General features: G+C 39.6%; 2 protein-coding genes across 2 annotated transcripts; one reads left to right on the top strand and one right to left on the bottom strand.

Moving 5' to 3' along the window:
• Positions 1-230: 230 nt before the first annotated feature.
• efhb (EF-hand domain family, member B) lies at positions 231-5,137 on the bottom strand. The gene is made up of 13 exons (XM_041044958.1): positions 5,069-5,137; positions 4,835-4,906; positions 4,168-4,311; positions 3,677-3,854; positions 3,312-3,422; positions 3,043-3,172; positions 2,887-2,955; positions 2,707-2,786; positions 2,399-2,553; positions 1,964-2,171; positions 1,456-1,683; positions 975-1,156; positions 231-529 (listed from the first exon to the last, which is right to left on the bottom strand). The coding sequence occupies exons 1-13, from the start codon at positions 5,135-5,137 to the stop codon at positions 383-385; spliced, it is 1,773 nt and encodes a 590-aa protein (XP_040900892.1). The 3' UTR covers positions 231-382.
• Positions 5,138-5,672: 535 nt separating this feature from the next.
• Positions 5,673-13,244, top strand: rab5ab (RAB5A, member RAS oncogene family, b). The gene is made up of 6 exons (XM_041044671.1): positions 5,673-5,854; positions 7,816-8,042; positions 9,209-9,360; positions 10,945-11,067; positions 11,211-11,304; positions 11,961-13,244. The coding sequence occupies exons 2-6, from the start codon at positions 7,877-7,879 to the stop codon at positions 12,074-12,076; spliced, it is 651 nt and encodes a 216-aa protein (XP_040900605.1). The 5' UTR covers positions 5,673-5,854; positions 7,816-7,876; the 3' UTR covers positions 12,077-13,244.
• The last annotated feature ends 1,139 nt before the right edge of the window (positions 13,245-14,383 follow it).

Here is a 14,383-nt window from a genome sequence, read left to right as displayed (position 1 = left end):
AATGATGCATGAGAGCCTTTAAAATGCCTCATGTTGTTTGCAGTGCAAGAAAAACAAAACTTTTGCAGTTTAAGGAAGCTTCATTTCAATATTCTAAAATTATTTCTGACTAGAATTTATACCTCAGCTTTGATCAGTTGATTTTTTTTTAATGCCATCCAGTGTCAGTGCAGGAGACTCCACTGAGCGTCTGTACAAATAACCATTGTTATACTGACAAGGAACTGGACTCAATATTCAGACAAAGACAACTAAACTGTACGTCAAGACAAAAAGCAAACAACATTTTTGAAGCAACACTAAAACATTTTGGAGTTTTCACTGGACAGCAGAGATATATGTTTAGACAGAAATACTGATGGTTATAGGGAAACATTCAGTATTACACTGCTTTTATTTCCTTGAGTACATTACGGAAAACCTCAACACAAACCTCCCCATCCGGCTGCTTCATGCACGCCAGTTTCCAGGCCTCTTCAAAGGTCTCCTCAGAAATATTCACACCCACGTTCCTGAAGATCTCTGCAATCTGTGAAGAAGAGAATGAAATGTGTCAATAACACAAAAACCTATTTCGCTAAAACATGGTCATGCTATAAAGGTGAGATTTATGTTTTCTTATGGTATTTTATTTGAATCCCACTGCACTAAAGTCACACAGCAGCAGCAGTAGACTTACAATGACCAATCTGGATAAAGAACTGAACGGATATCAAACAGGCTGTTGATATCTTTAATTTTTACTGAGACAAAAATTAAAAAGACTGGACACCTCACAGGTAAATGGTGCTTTCCTGCTATGGCAGGAAAAGAAACTGCTAGAAAAACTGTCTCATTCATCACCTATTCATTTTTCCAGAGGTAGCCCATCAAATTTCAAATGCAGACACTGTGGCTTCCCTTACTCAAAGTAATTCTTACTGTGTTACTTGCAGCAGGCACACTGTACCACTCATCTGGTGCGTAGTGCGTACCTCCTTCTTGGTGCGAGGACAGAACAGGTGTTCCTCATGAACCCCCCAGAGGGCGTGAACTGATGGATGCAGAAGATCTGCTGCTGTGGATGTATCACCGTAGTTAGTAGTGTCACTGACTCTCTTGATGCGTGGAGCTGGAAGGTCGGAGCGCACAGACGGGATCCCATATGTGCGAATGTCTATGTAAGAGAGATCACATGATGAGTAAGGATTTTTTTTAGGAGATGGGAGTGAATGAAGTGACAATAAGTTAAATTAGCTCACTCATAAAAATGTCGCATATCAATCAAAAAAAAAAAGATGTCCTCAAACTGCAGAACAAATCTAAGTATGTTTTAGTTTATACAATTATGACTCATAAAACAGTATGATATGACAGTGATACTAGCTAACTTTGCAACAGACAGATGTAGCATTGTGTGTGGATGCATATGCTTATGTAGTGTACAACCACAGCAAATTGCTATTGCTGACGTACTTGATGTGAGCGGACCATCACTGATAGCCCCAAGGAGGGAGGAGGAGGTGATGAAGTGGTCTGGGACTGCCCTGTGTCGCCTCAGGGTCCTGACAGTCTTCTTCGGGCTGCCTGGCTCTACGGGCTCCAGGTCTTCAGGTTTAATCAAGGCCTGAGATGCAGGAAGCTGTTCTGATTCTGACAGAGGCTTCCTCTCTATGTTAGCTGGGGCTGTGTTGGTCTGACACTCTGCAAGAGACAAAAAGAACAAAATCAGTTTCTGAAAATTAGACTTGATGCACAATAAAATCAGACTTAGGCTGCTGAGTGTTTTATTGCCAAATTCTGACGTTCCTTTTGTTGCCATCCTATTTAATACAACACCTGAGACCTGGGTTGAGGAAATGACTGCATTAAAATGCAAATGTTAAGTAAAGTGGCCCTGAAAAAAATCATTCTTACTTTAAGGTTAAATCCTCTTGGAGCATTATAATAAATGAACTGATACATTATGATGCATTTAACTGACCATTTGTTATGATGCCTTGGTCCCGAGCGTTGACAACCATCTTGTCCTTCCAGTTGAGGAAGTTCGCAAACTCCAGGAAGTTTATTAGTCCATCTTTGTCTGTGTCACAGTAATCCATCAGGTCATCCAGGACCGGCTCACTAACATCCAGCTGGAACTGACGGCACACTGCCTGCAGGTCCTCTTTGTCAATCATTCCCTTGCCTTTCTAGTGATTTACATAAAGGGTAAAACTGTTCACTGTGAGAAAGGGTTATGCTCTGCTTTCTTTGACGGTTCTTTGAAATAAAAAAATACTTAGCACACTAAACAAAGTGTCACTGTATTTTTTCCACATTACTTTAAATGTGATTAAACAGTCAACAGATACATGTCAACACAGATCAACAGAACTGTGTGGGAGAGTCACCCTGCCTGTGGTGATCCCAGTTGTACCTTGTCATAATGTCTGAACGCCTGCAGCAGGGAGGGGAAGTTGTGGAAATTGACCTTCTTGAGGTGGTGTCGCACTGCGTTGACTAGGCTGCGCTGTCGGTCTCGACCTCTCACATACTGCCCTGGCTCCGTGGAGTGGATTATATCTCCAGCACCTGTGTAAGAAGTGGGCAAGATGTCGTTTGCTGTCTTGAAAAAAAAACAAAAAAAAAACTCCAGCATGTGTATTTCTTTCACAGCATATCTTACATATAACAATGTATAACACAGGTAAGACATTCTTTCAAATAAACTCCAAATTCCACTACCAAATTCATCCAGTGGCAAGACCATTCCAAACGTGTGACCTGGTGGAACATTCAAAGAGTTTCTTCTCCTGAAACAACGGGTTTAATGAGATGATGAAGTGAAACATTAGTAAGCAAAGTATAGTTACAGGTAAAGAATTTGCCATAAGAAGTTTGACATAAACTTGCATCTTGTTTGCTTTGTCAGTTTGTGGTTCTATCTTTTCCTTGTTCCCAGATCTCTTCCAAACAGGCTTTGGATTGTAAAACCTGTGACATAATAATATGAATGCAAGGTCAGGTACAGTTTTATTTTTTAAATTAGACACATACTGAATAGGAATTTTCAGCTCTTACTTCTGTGTCTCTCCCAGCCAGTGGAGAGTTTTGCCAACATTACGGCCATCATTAAAATGAGGTGTGAGGATCCCAAACCTGTTGTCTTTACTGTGAAGACTCCAGTCATACTTTCTATCAATCTGCTCACCTGGAGTAGAGCAAGATGATTTTATTGTGGTGAAAAGCAGACATTACATTTCAAAATGACCAATATAATTCAACAAATTAAAAGCTGCTAGTAACAGGAAAGGCCTTATTCACTGTACAATTTTTTCCATTCCTCTTACCAACAAAAAAGGCATTGTGGCTACGAACATAAGCCTCGTGTCCCTTCTGAGCTTCCTTCTCCACCTCTTCAGCTGTTTTTGAAGGATTAATAATCTCCTGCGCACCCAACACTGGACAAGTAATGTGAGATATTAAAAAGAAAGGAGGGCCTCATTTTAGTAAAAAGATACCTGTTAAATATTTACAACATAAAATTTCAAAACAAATCTGATCATTTTAGGGCACTACTAACATAACTGCAGCGTTGTCCCATTTTTGATAAGAGCAGACAAACATTTTCTTGTTCCTGTTACAGCATTTGTGTCTTTCCAGATTTAAACCTATTTTCCTCTTTTTTTTTAAATGTATTTGATGCTAAACATACCTTTAACTGTTTTAACACCAAATGCAGTTTTGTCATTATACCAAGTAGGAAGTCCCATGCGCTGATCATGTGGTCTGCCCAAAGGTGCTTTTCGACCGGAGGTGTACACTGCTTCAGTGAGCTCTTGTAACTTATTTTGGAACAAGGTCTTTTGAGGAGGATTTAGCAAGGTTCTGCCCTTTTGGAATCACATAAAAATGAGAAATTAAAAAAAAAAAAGTTCCATTGGTTATGCCAACAATTACACATTATGAATCAGGCATTACATAATTAATCAGAGGCATCTTAAAATCCCAACAGTTTTTAAATTAGGTAAGACATAAGTTTTGAGAGCTATATATCTATATATCGCCAAGCACAGTAATAAATCACTCATTGGCAATGATCCAAATATATATCAACCCACCAAATCTGGGGTAGTAAAAGCTCTGCCTATTATTCCTTTAACCCCTAAGGAAGCACGCTTGTGTGAGTGTATGTGGGGTACTCACAGTGAGGGATGATTTGGTGCTGATGCCATGAACAAGAGTGCTGGCAACATCTGGATCATTTGCTTTACCTCGGTGCACTCTGATAGCTCCTGGTTCTGGTTGGATGCTGTTTCGGAATCTCCTTATGACCGGTGGGGTGGGGGCCTGAAAAGTAAAAATGTTGATGTTGCATGTCAGGGAGAATGAATATTCACCTTCACAGTTTACAAATCTGTCTGGCACTTCAAATTATATTTATACTTTCAGTTGTACCCAGAGATAAAACCCTGTGATGGAATGTAAGAACATTTACTCAAGTACTGTACTTAACCACAGTTCAGTACTGTATTTGTACTTTGCTTGAGTATGTCCATTTTTATAATACTTTATACTCCACTATATTGAAAACAGCTTTAGTTATTTTGCCGATTCAGATTATTAATACAAAACATAATCAATTAATAAATGATGATGTGTTTTACTGATTAAGCTACGCAGCAATACAAAACCAACATTAGTGGAGCTTACACATTAATGCAACACCAATTATAACCCAATAATATAGTATATATCATTCTGAAATAGGCCATTCGGCATAATGAAAACTTTTACTTTTGGTACTTGTAACAGAGTATTTGTACACTGTGTTATTGCTGCTTTTACTTATCTGAATAGCTACTCTCTCCACCACTGGACTTACCTTTGGCACTTCTTGTAAGCAGGTCTTAGCCCTGTCTCCTAGAGGTATTAGTTTTCCGGCCTAGTGTTACACGAAAAAAGAGAAACATAAATATCTAGTATCCAGTGTAGAATATCTGCCAAGGCAAAAGTTTACTTATATAAAACGCCCCAGACTCAATATAGTAGGAGCAAGCTAACGCAACTTTAGCTTAGCGTTAGCGTTATCTCAAAGTTGACTCACCGGTGGTATGTTTGGACTTCTGTCTGTATATTTCAGTTTGTAAGACGTATCTCCGTCTGTCAAATTCATCTTGAATTAACACGTAGCTGTAACACAGGCAAGTACCTTTTAGATTTTTTTTTTTAATCTTTTCTCCCTGGAAAAAAAAAAAAAAAAAAAATTCAGCACTATACTTAATTCTTCGGTCAGTTAGAAGACGCTCAGTTGTGCACCCGTTTGAGTTCCGTTGCCAGGCAACAGCCGTCATCGCTTCAGTTCAAAAATACTATGACACGGTGTTTGAAAACACTTTTCAGGTGAATATAAAATTAAGCAAGCTAATGGGTGTGTCTGTATGCTATTTAAATTTATAGTTAATCACAAGTACAACACATTTTTTAGGTACAGGTTTGTTTTTTTCATTTTCCTGATCTGATTTTTAAAACCAAGGCGTATTAAAGTCAGCAAATGTCCTCTTTCCGCCCATACATCCTGTATTTTTTTTTATCTTGTAGTTATTTGGAAAGGCACATACCAGTAAATTGGGAATAAATGCTAACATATGATTGGTCCGTACCACTGATACGTAGGCGGATTGTCAATTCTAGTCATACGATCTGTCATCATCCTTCGTACAATGCGAAAAGGGAAGTTGAAAGAAGTGGGAGAGGGACATCGCAGAGCTTTATGAAATCTGTCGTTACAGTTACTGGCTGGGTACCGGGCAAACTGTGAACAGACACTGAAGTGCCACGAATAGTGTCCTGGAGACAACATTCACATTAACTAGCTTCCTCCTTTTGGCAGGTGAGTAGCTAATATTAGCGCTAGCTAGATGGCTAATGGCTATCCGGAGGGCTCCTCCCGATGCAGCTACCGCTAAACAACGTTAGCCAGCCCTCTGTCTATTATCTGGCTAGCTAACGTTAGCTAGCCGACACTGGAAGGGCCAAGCTAGTACGCGTAGTAACTTAACGTTGTTCGGCTGGTGAATCCGAATGAGTCATCATGGTTAGACCATTAGCACATTAATGTTAAACGAACATCCGCGACCCTGTTTAGTCCACTGATTGATCAGGTAGGTCACTGATTTAACGTCATGCAGCTAACGTTAGCTAGCTGTCACAGGCTGTACACACCCAAACCTGCATCATCTGTGTTTTGGCATTCTCAAACGTCGTATAAATGTCAGTTCAAAGTAGATGGTGTTACTATGGTGTGTAAGATCCTACTTAGATTGAAACTAAGGTTCCACGGGTGAGATTGTTCCTTATTAGAGGCAAAAATTGGTTTTGGGCTAGCTGTTGCTAACGCTAACAGTCGTTACTCTGCTAATTCGAGCCAGTCAGCAACAACATAACAGGTTATTTGTGGTTAACTGTGTGTCGTAACGCGATTTCGACGAAGCTGAAAACAATTATTTCTGGACTGGTACTATGTGTTTACCCGGTTGGTGATACTGAGAAATGTCCAAGTTACAGTTTAATTGGTTAATACCTGTTAATATGGTCGATGTTGTTATTCACCCCCAGTCTACAGACATGTGTATAAAAACTGACTCTAACTTAACCTTGAAACATTTTCCCACATATGAGCCCAGACCCGTGTCACACTAATCCCCTTTGTAGCAGTCTGCCTCATGCAACTTAAAGCTACAAGCAGGACTTTCCAGAGGTTTTTTGCTGCAGATTGTCACAGCTACACCATTTGGTCAACATTTTGTCATAGCCACAAGTTGAACATAAAAGGGCACAGGTTAGAAACTTTGGCACCTTTGGAAGCAGAAGTTCAGATACACTTTAGCTGCCCAAATGTTGTGGTTCTTGTTAGGCAGAAAAGTGACTTTCACTGTCTGCCAAACTCTTGTTTGTTTTTGTCATACCTGTTTTACATATTTGCTCAGCTAGTTACTATTGCAAGCAAACATCTATTGTTTGGAGAGGAAAAAAGTGTGGATGGTAATGTTAAACTTTTGTTGACTTTGTCTATAGTGAACTACCTTAAATTGTCCTCCGTGGTCACTGTATTATCTGTGCAATTTTGGCCTCTGGCACTGGACACTATAACATATGAATTCCTCCAATGTGTCTCCCATTTTACAAAGTGTGGCAATCTGTGCATGAACATTTTGTTTCTAAGACGACTTTTTAATCCACTTGTTCTGAAAGCATTTACTCTAATTGTAAAATTAGTTATGTTTTGTCTGAAACTGTTGCATAAGGTATGGTATAATAATATTTTGAAAAATGAATTATACTGAGAATTCAAATCTTGATCTTGACGTGACTGTACACTTCTGAGTTATAAGAAATAACAACCACAACATTAACCAACTATGCTGCTTTAATAAATTTTATTTGAAAACTTTTTTGGAGGGTTTACTCATGTCGTGGTTTGGGAAAAGCTGTGCAGGTAATTAATGAGCTGCACACCTGGATTTATTTGCTTTTGCATAAAACCTAATGGTTAAAATAGGGTTTGCTTGGACAGTTTTTATGTTCTCTGTGCTGTATCAGACTTATTTACCCACAGAAAAAATACTTATTTAGCCTTAAGTCATAAGATGTTCCAGTTGCTGTTTGCTACCGAAGGATACAGCTAAATAATTTATGAATATCATCTGAATATCATTTCATCAATCATGACTCATAACCTGAGAATATAAAGTGTCACAATGTATGTTTTAAATGATTTCCTGACATCTCTGAATCATTTTGATTTTTTAATGTGATAGTCACTCTTTGCTTTCTGTTCTCTCTCCTGTACAGGTGTTTTCTGAAGTTTTTCACAGTACATCAGTGTCCAGAGGAAGAGAGCGGTCATTGTGACATGGCAAGTAGAGGTGGAGCTACACGACCCAATGGGCCAAACACAGGCAACAAGATTTGTCAGTTCAAACTTGTGCTTTTAGGAGAGTCAGCGGTGGGGAAGTCAAGTCTCGTACTTCGTTTCGTCAAGGGACAGTTTCACGAATTCCAAGAGAGCACAATTGGAGGTGTGTATCTTCATAACACCACTTCGTGGCTTCTTTCCTGTGGACATGCAGGCAAAGTTGCACACAAGGATCAGTGTTGCTGACTTTTTTTTGTTGACATTGTTGTCACAGGAATACTCGCAATGAATCACACAAGTGGAATGAGCACTGAATATCTAGATTGTCCTTGTAAGCTTGCAAACAAATAGCTTTCGAAAGAGTCATTTCCTGAACCGTGAATAGATTAAAAATGTGACAGTTAAATCAGCACCTGTGATGTCAGAGTGTGGGAAATATTATTAAGAGCAGAGGAAACTGGTAGAAAAGTTGTTGAACACATCAAAAAAGAGCATGACAGCATGATGGAAGACAATAGGGGATTCAATACAATAGAAGGAACATGAGGCGATTTCAGTTTACAAATGAACATGGATAATTTTGAGTTTGAAAATGGCCGATGGGAACAGAGAACTGTAGGAATAGTTGGATAAATTCTTGATTTACACTTAGTAGTCAGTGCCAAAAGTATTGCTGACTGGAAGTCCGCTCGATTAAATCAAATTCCATCCATCCCATTGCATTGTAATTCTCAGGCTCACCTCAGGCCAAATGAAAAAACACCTGTGCATTTGTAAAATTTCAGACAGCACTGATCACAGAAAGCAAATACACACACACAGTTGGTGATTAGGCACGAACAAGACAAAGGTAAAGAACGTTAATGTGTTCAAACCCTGTAGAACCGATTTTTTTAAAAACATAAAAAGAGAGTCTGGGTAAACTCATAACTGGAGAGATGCAATCAGTGGACAGTGATGGCTTAAAGGTTTGTGACCTGAAGGTCACTGGTTTGATCCCCAGACCAGCAGGACAAGTCTGGTTGGGGACATTGAGGTTATACCAGGCAGTGAATGTGAATAGAGCATTGCCTGTGTAGAAAAAAAGGTGAATTCAAACCCACTTAATGTTTCATTCAGATTTTGTATGTTCTGTGTGTAATGCATGTTTGATATTACTATGACCCCATTCTCCAAATGTCCAAACATGGACTGAAGTCAAGCAGATAATCCCTCTGTGTGTCTCTAACATTGGTCTTAAATTATTACCTCACAGGAACACATTTTATGTAGCTCAGTCGCTACAGGCCTGTTTGTCATTGGCTCCTCTTCTGCTTTGTGCCCCTGCAGCTGCCTTCCTGACTCAGACAGTATGTTTGGACGACACAACAGTCAAGTTTGAAATCTGGGACACAGCTGGTCAGGAGCGCTACCACAGTCTGGCTCCCATGTACTACAGAGGTGCCCAGGCAGCCATCGTGGTCTACGATATAACAAATGAGGTGAGTGAGGTGCCAGGTTTTCTGTCATGTGGTTGTTGTTATCAGTGCAGCTTTCACTAACCATAGCCAAACAACATTGTTGACAGTGAGAGTTTCCATCTTAAAATTTCTCACTGAAGCCAAAATCAGAACCTTATTTTTGTATGTTGACAAATTAAGAGATGAGTCAAGGTAACACATCAGGACATTCAAAAACACGTGTATATATACACAGTATGTGTGGCTGAGGACATACTGGATTTGGAACTGCCACATAGTCTATATATTAGACACCAAGTGTCCACTTTTCACTGTCTCTTACTTTTAGAAATGTTGCCTACATCTGTAAATAGTCTTAAAAACAAAACAACAGCTGCCTTGAAAACAGCAGCTGATTTAGTTTTATCCTGTTTCTAGATTGTCCCTGAAAGTTTCGAATGGATTTGCTCATTTGTTTGTGTTACATATGCAAAGTGGCAAGATTAGAGTGGTGTGGGTGGATGAATTGGATACTGGGGAAGGATTTTTTTTTTTTTTAACTCCAACTGACATGCAAAAATTAATATTCAAATAAGAGAGGCCAGCTCCGAGGGGGACCAAAGCAAAGCCAGACACAACCCAAATATACTCAAGGATAATTAGGCCCGATCTAAAATGCAGTCGACACGAATGGACCCTTACAGAGAGACACTAAACACTAGCAGCAGCATGGTGCATCAGTTAATTAAATCAATTAACAAGAAGCCGTGGGAAAAAAAAGAGCAGCAATGTAATAATAATAATGTCCTATGTATGAATATAAAGTCACAGAAACTAAAACAATTTGTTGATATTCTGCAAAGACAAATTTACATAAATAACTGAAAGTCCTACTTTCACCTCCTGCACCAACAATAAAACATTTTGCAGCAACTGGGTGACAGATAGACCTAAGACAGTGTTCTAACCTGTGAATCAAATTCCAAAAACACTGTAATTTAATAGCATAAGTCTGGCGGGCTGCTGCTTTTCCTAAAATAAGCTCGGCTTCAGTTCACTCGTCAGAACAAAGCTCCGGTGAGCTGTGAAGTTCACGCTTTTCATTTTCCTTCTCACCTCAAAACACACCTGTTACAGCGTCCACTCGGGTTCATTCAGATCCACTCAGGTATTGGACATGCTGACACACAGACCCAAGACCAGCAGCAGTAAAACAAGACCCAACCCAATTAGACTAAGCAGAGTTTGAACCTGGTCAAACTTAGGTCTTAGGTCTGACTCCTGAGCAGAGAAAATCCTTCCTCCTCAGAGTTCAAAGAGCAGCTCACATTTTTTACATGTTTTTCTGGTGCATAGCTTCTGCATGGGACTGTAGCACAGCCATGCTTCACATACTGTACCATACGCTGCTTTTACTGTACCTGGGCACATTTTCATTTGTTTCAAATTTAATCAGAGGTATGATTTTAATGAGTTTATTCTGGTCTTTTATCAAAAAAATAAGCAAAGTCCTATCCAGACACCGTGAGAAGGCTCCTCTTGACCTCATCTTTCCATCACATGGACTTATTGTTATTTTCACTCACCCCCCCCCAACCCCCAACCCTTCCATGTTTTGTTTGCCAGGAGTCATTTGTGCGGGCAAAGAACTGGGTTAAAGAGCTTCAGAGACAAGCCAGTCCAAATATTGTAATAGCCCTGGCTGGGAACAAGGCTGATCTCGCAAACAAGAGAGCACTGGACTTCCAGGTTTGTCTTCTTCAAATCCTTTTTAACGAACTGAGGATGCAGACAGAGAAAATCATTACAAATAAACTACAAGTTGTGTCAGTGTCCGTTGAAGGTAAAATTAAATGTTCACTGACTGATTGTTGTTGGTTTCACTTTCTCAGGATGCACAGTCATACGCAGATGATAACAGCTTGCTTTTCATGGAAACATCAGCAAAGACCTCTATGAACGTGAATGAGATTTTCATGGCAATTGGTAAGTTTCTCTGCTGTAATACTTATGAAGAGTTTTAAAAATATGATGTGGTAATTGCTTGTGATTGCTTGTTTTTCCTGTTCTGGTCTATACTGGTAACTGGTCTATATGCAGTTTTGGCCTCATTTGGAGAGGAGACATGTCTTCAGGGTCTTCAGATCTTCTGAAGTACTTGAAAGCTTTCACTAACTGTTGTTTGTTTGTTTGTTTTTTTCTTTCTTTTTTTTTTTTTTACCACAAAGGAATCCAGCAGATTTCTGGAAAATTAACAATGTTCACAATGTAAAATGTAGTTTGAGGTATAACCAGCCTGTCAATACGCGGTTTGTCCACCAGAGTGTGCTGGAATATGTATTTTTAAACTGTAAAATGTCTTTTCAGTACATATCTTCACCAATGTCACAGTTCTTTAGATTTAACACACCCAGAGTTCACCCACACAGGTGTTTCCCACTTATTTTGCCTGGTTCGACCTATTCTCAATACTGAGTGAGCATGTACACGCTGTGCTTGATTGACATCTCATAGTCGAATCAACAAAAACTAAATTATCAGCTATTTTGATCATTTAATTAATTGTTTTTCAAGCAAAAATTGCCAAACATGTGATCCTTTATGCTTATGTCATCTCTGACCTTGTTCCTGTGTCACTGCAGCAAAGAAACTACCCAAGAACGAGCCTATAGCCGCTGGAGCCAATAGCGGGCGGAACCGGGGAGTGGACCTGACAGAGACGGCTCAGCCCACCAGCCGTCCCTGCTGCAGTAACTAACCCAGCTCTTCCTGCTCATCCTCCCCATACACCCCCCCCCCCTCCCCCACTCTGCTCCCTCCCCCACCTCCTCAACTGAACAACGTCTGGACATCGGGCTCCTTTGCTCTCTGACATCAGACCTGACCCTCAGCCTCACTCCCCTGGATTAGCTAAAAGACTCTGTATAGCTGCATTTCTAATACCTTTTTTTTTTTTGTTGATGTTCTTTTTTTTTTTTTTTTTAACTTTTTTTAAGAAGTGTATATCAGTATAATGGAAGCATGTATCACTACAACGCCTAAAAAAAAAACACATTTTTGTTTCTTATTAAGTTGGAAGGCTAACCCCGTTTAAGAAAGCTGAGCGAGTGAGAAACCTGTGAACGTGTGATTGTGTCGTGTGTGAGTTTCCAAGAGTGATTTGCTGATGAGAAGGTGTAGCCTCATTTGTCACTTCACAGGGTCGACTGGATGCAAATTACGTTGCCTGTAATGCTCTTTGTGTGCGGGTTAAGTTTTGCTCACAATCAGAAGAAAACCAAATTGTTCCCATCTTGAGACGCCTGGCTTCTCAGACTGTTTGTTGTGAGGCATTGATGTGCCAGGAAAGGACTGTCATGCAAACCGAGAGCCCCCTCCTTCCTCAAATCTGTTACTCAAGAGGACAATTTCGTCCAAGGCTCCAAATGGAAAAGTGTGGAAAATAAATTTAGTACTCCCCAGTTTTTTTTTTTTAAGTTGGAAACACACAAAAAAGTATTTTGAGAATATAGAAGAACAACAGCCTTGATACATGTCAGGCTTTCCATTATGTGCAACCAAACTCCCTTTTTTTAAAAAAAATAAAAGCAAAAAATGTGAATATTCATCTGTAGAGCGATACGGGCTTGTCACATTGACGTGTGTGAACATCAGGAACCAACACCTTCAGGCCAACATGAAACCAGTGTGACAAGATATAACACTTTCATGTCGCAGCATCATCGAGTCCCATTTCAGCTCTGACACCAATCCAGTTTCGCATGAAGAAGAAAATCAGCAGGAAACCTGAATACTCCTGAATATCCTGCTTAGTGAGTCATCTTGCAAAGACTTGAACACACGACTAGTACTGTGTTAAACTCTTGTTTCATCAATTTGGGTGATCTGAATCAGAGAGGGGGGGGGGGGGGGGGGGGTGGTTTTTAGAATAGAGTTCAGACAGCACACAAACAGGAAATTGGGCTACTACCCATTGTCACAAGTCTGTGGAAAAAATATACTCTAATGTTGTTATAGGGTGCAATGTTGTCTTCTTCCTCCTTTAGTACAGCTTGCAGAGCTCATGAGCTCACCAGGAAATTTATCTAGAGATTCCGAACAATTGTACAGTTCAATAGAGGTCTGCTTTTTTTCTTTTCTTTTTTTTAATTTTCTTTCTTGACCTTGTCACAAACTGGTCTAATGTTACGCAGTGGTGGTCTTTTTAGGTATATGTAGTGTTATTAACAAAATCCCTATGTGGTGTCTTGTTACTTTTCTCAGAAATGGTCCATGGTCATGTTTGAAAGGAACTTTTATTGCATTGCACAGTGTTGATCATGTTTTAATTAATGATGACTGCCCTTCGATTTTATATGACAGACTGTATTGGACTTGCTAACCTACTGCTATAAACAGGTAGCATAATTAACCTTAACTGGTGGTCTCTCTTACAGCTCAATGAATTTTAATGATGTAAAACAGCATTACTAGTGATGGGCTGATCAGTTTTGAGTGTCTGAATACAACTTAATAAATTCAATAAAGAGGTCTCTTGTACGCCTTTTTGCTCTGAATATGTCAGTGAATCTGTCTGTCTGCTGACAGCCTCTAAGTCCTTTGATCTGTGACCACAACTGAGATGGTTTTTCATGGCTGATGGTTCTAATCAGAGCTTCACTAAATCATTTACCATCCAGCAGGACTCAGAATCTACAGCCATGCTAGCATCTCTGAGAGGCTGTACTTAAACACAGTAATAAGCTCAGGTGTGACAATGCTGGCCTGCATATGTTTACCATGGTCACCATCTTAATTTAGCTTGTTCGTATACTAAGTCGCCAAAATATAAAGAACAGCTTAGGCTGATGGATATAATAAATTTCAACGTTTCACTCACAACCATAAATATCACCTCATGGTGGCACTAGAGGGAAAGTTAGGATCACTAAAGTCAGTGTGCCCTTATTGTCTGGATTCCATATTTTCAAATGCAATAATTCTGCACATGGCTCTGTTTTATAAATGGACTGTTTGGGTTTTGAACAAAACTAGCTATTAGTTGAAGACAATTTGATATTTGCGA

This window comes from Toxotes jaculatrix, chromosome 8, assembly GCF_017976425.1.
Source record: "Toxotes jaculatrix isolate fToxJac2 chromosome 8, fToxJac2.pri, whole genome shotgun sequence".
In the NCBI taxonomy this organism is placed as follows: Eukaryota; Metazoa; Chordata; class Actinopteri; family Toxotidae; genus Toxotes; species Toxotes jaculatrix.
The sequence above is the reverse complement of the archived record's forward strand: the minus strand, read 5'-3'. Positions and strand labels throughout refer to the sequence as shown.

Excerpts from the sequence above, each read along its gene's own strand:
- efhb (XM_041044958.1), bottom strand. The coding sequence starts at position 5,137 with ATGAATTTGACAGACGGAGATACGTCTTACAAACTGAAATATACAGAC. Across the intron at positions 4,312-4,834 it reads TGCCAAAGGTAAGTCCAGTG|GCCCCCACCCCACCGGTCAT; the intron begins GTGGAGAGAGTA and ends TTTACTTTTCAG. Across the intron at positions 3,423-3,676 it reads TGGTGTTAAAACAGTTAAAG|TGTTGGGTGCGCAGGAGATT; the intron begins GTATGTTTAGCA and ends TTACTTGTCCAG.
- rab5ab (XM_041044671.1), top strand. The coding sequence starts at position 7,877 with ATGGCAAGTAGAGGTGGAGCTACACGACCCAATGGGCCAAACACAGGC. Across the intron at positions 8,043-9,208 it reads CCAAGAGAGCACAATTGGAG|CTGCCTTCCTGACTCAGACA; the intron begins GTGTGTATCTTC and ends GTGCCCCTGCAG. Across the intron at positions 11,068-11,210 it reads AGAGAGCACTGGACTTCCAG|GATGCACAGTCATACGCAGA; the intron begins GTTTGTCTTCTT and ends TCACTTTCTCAG.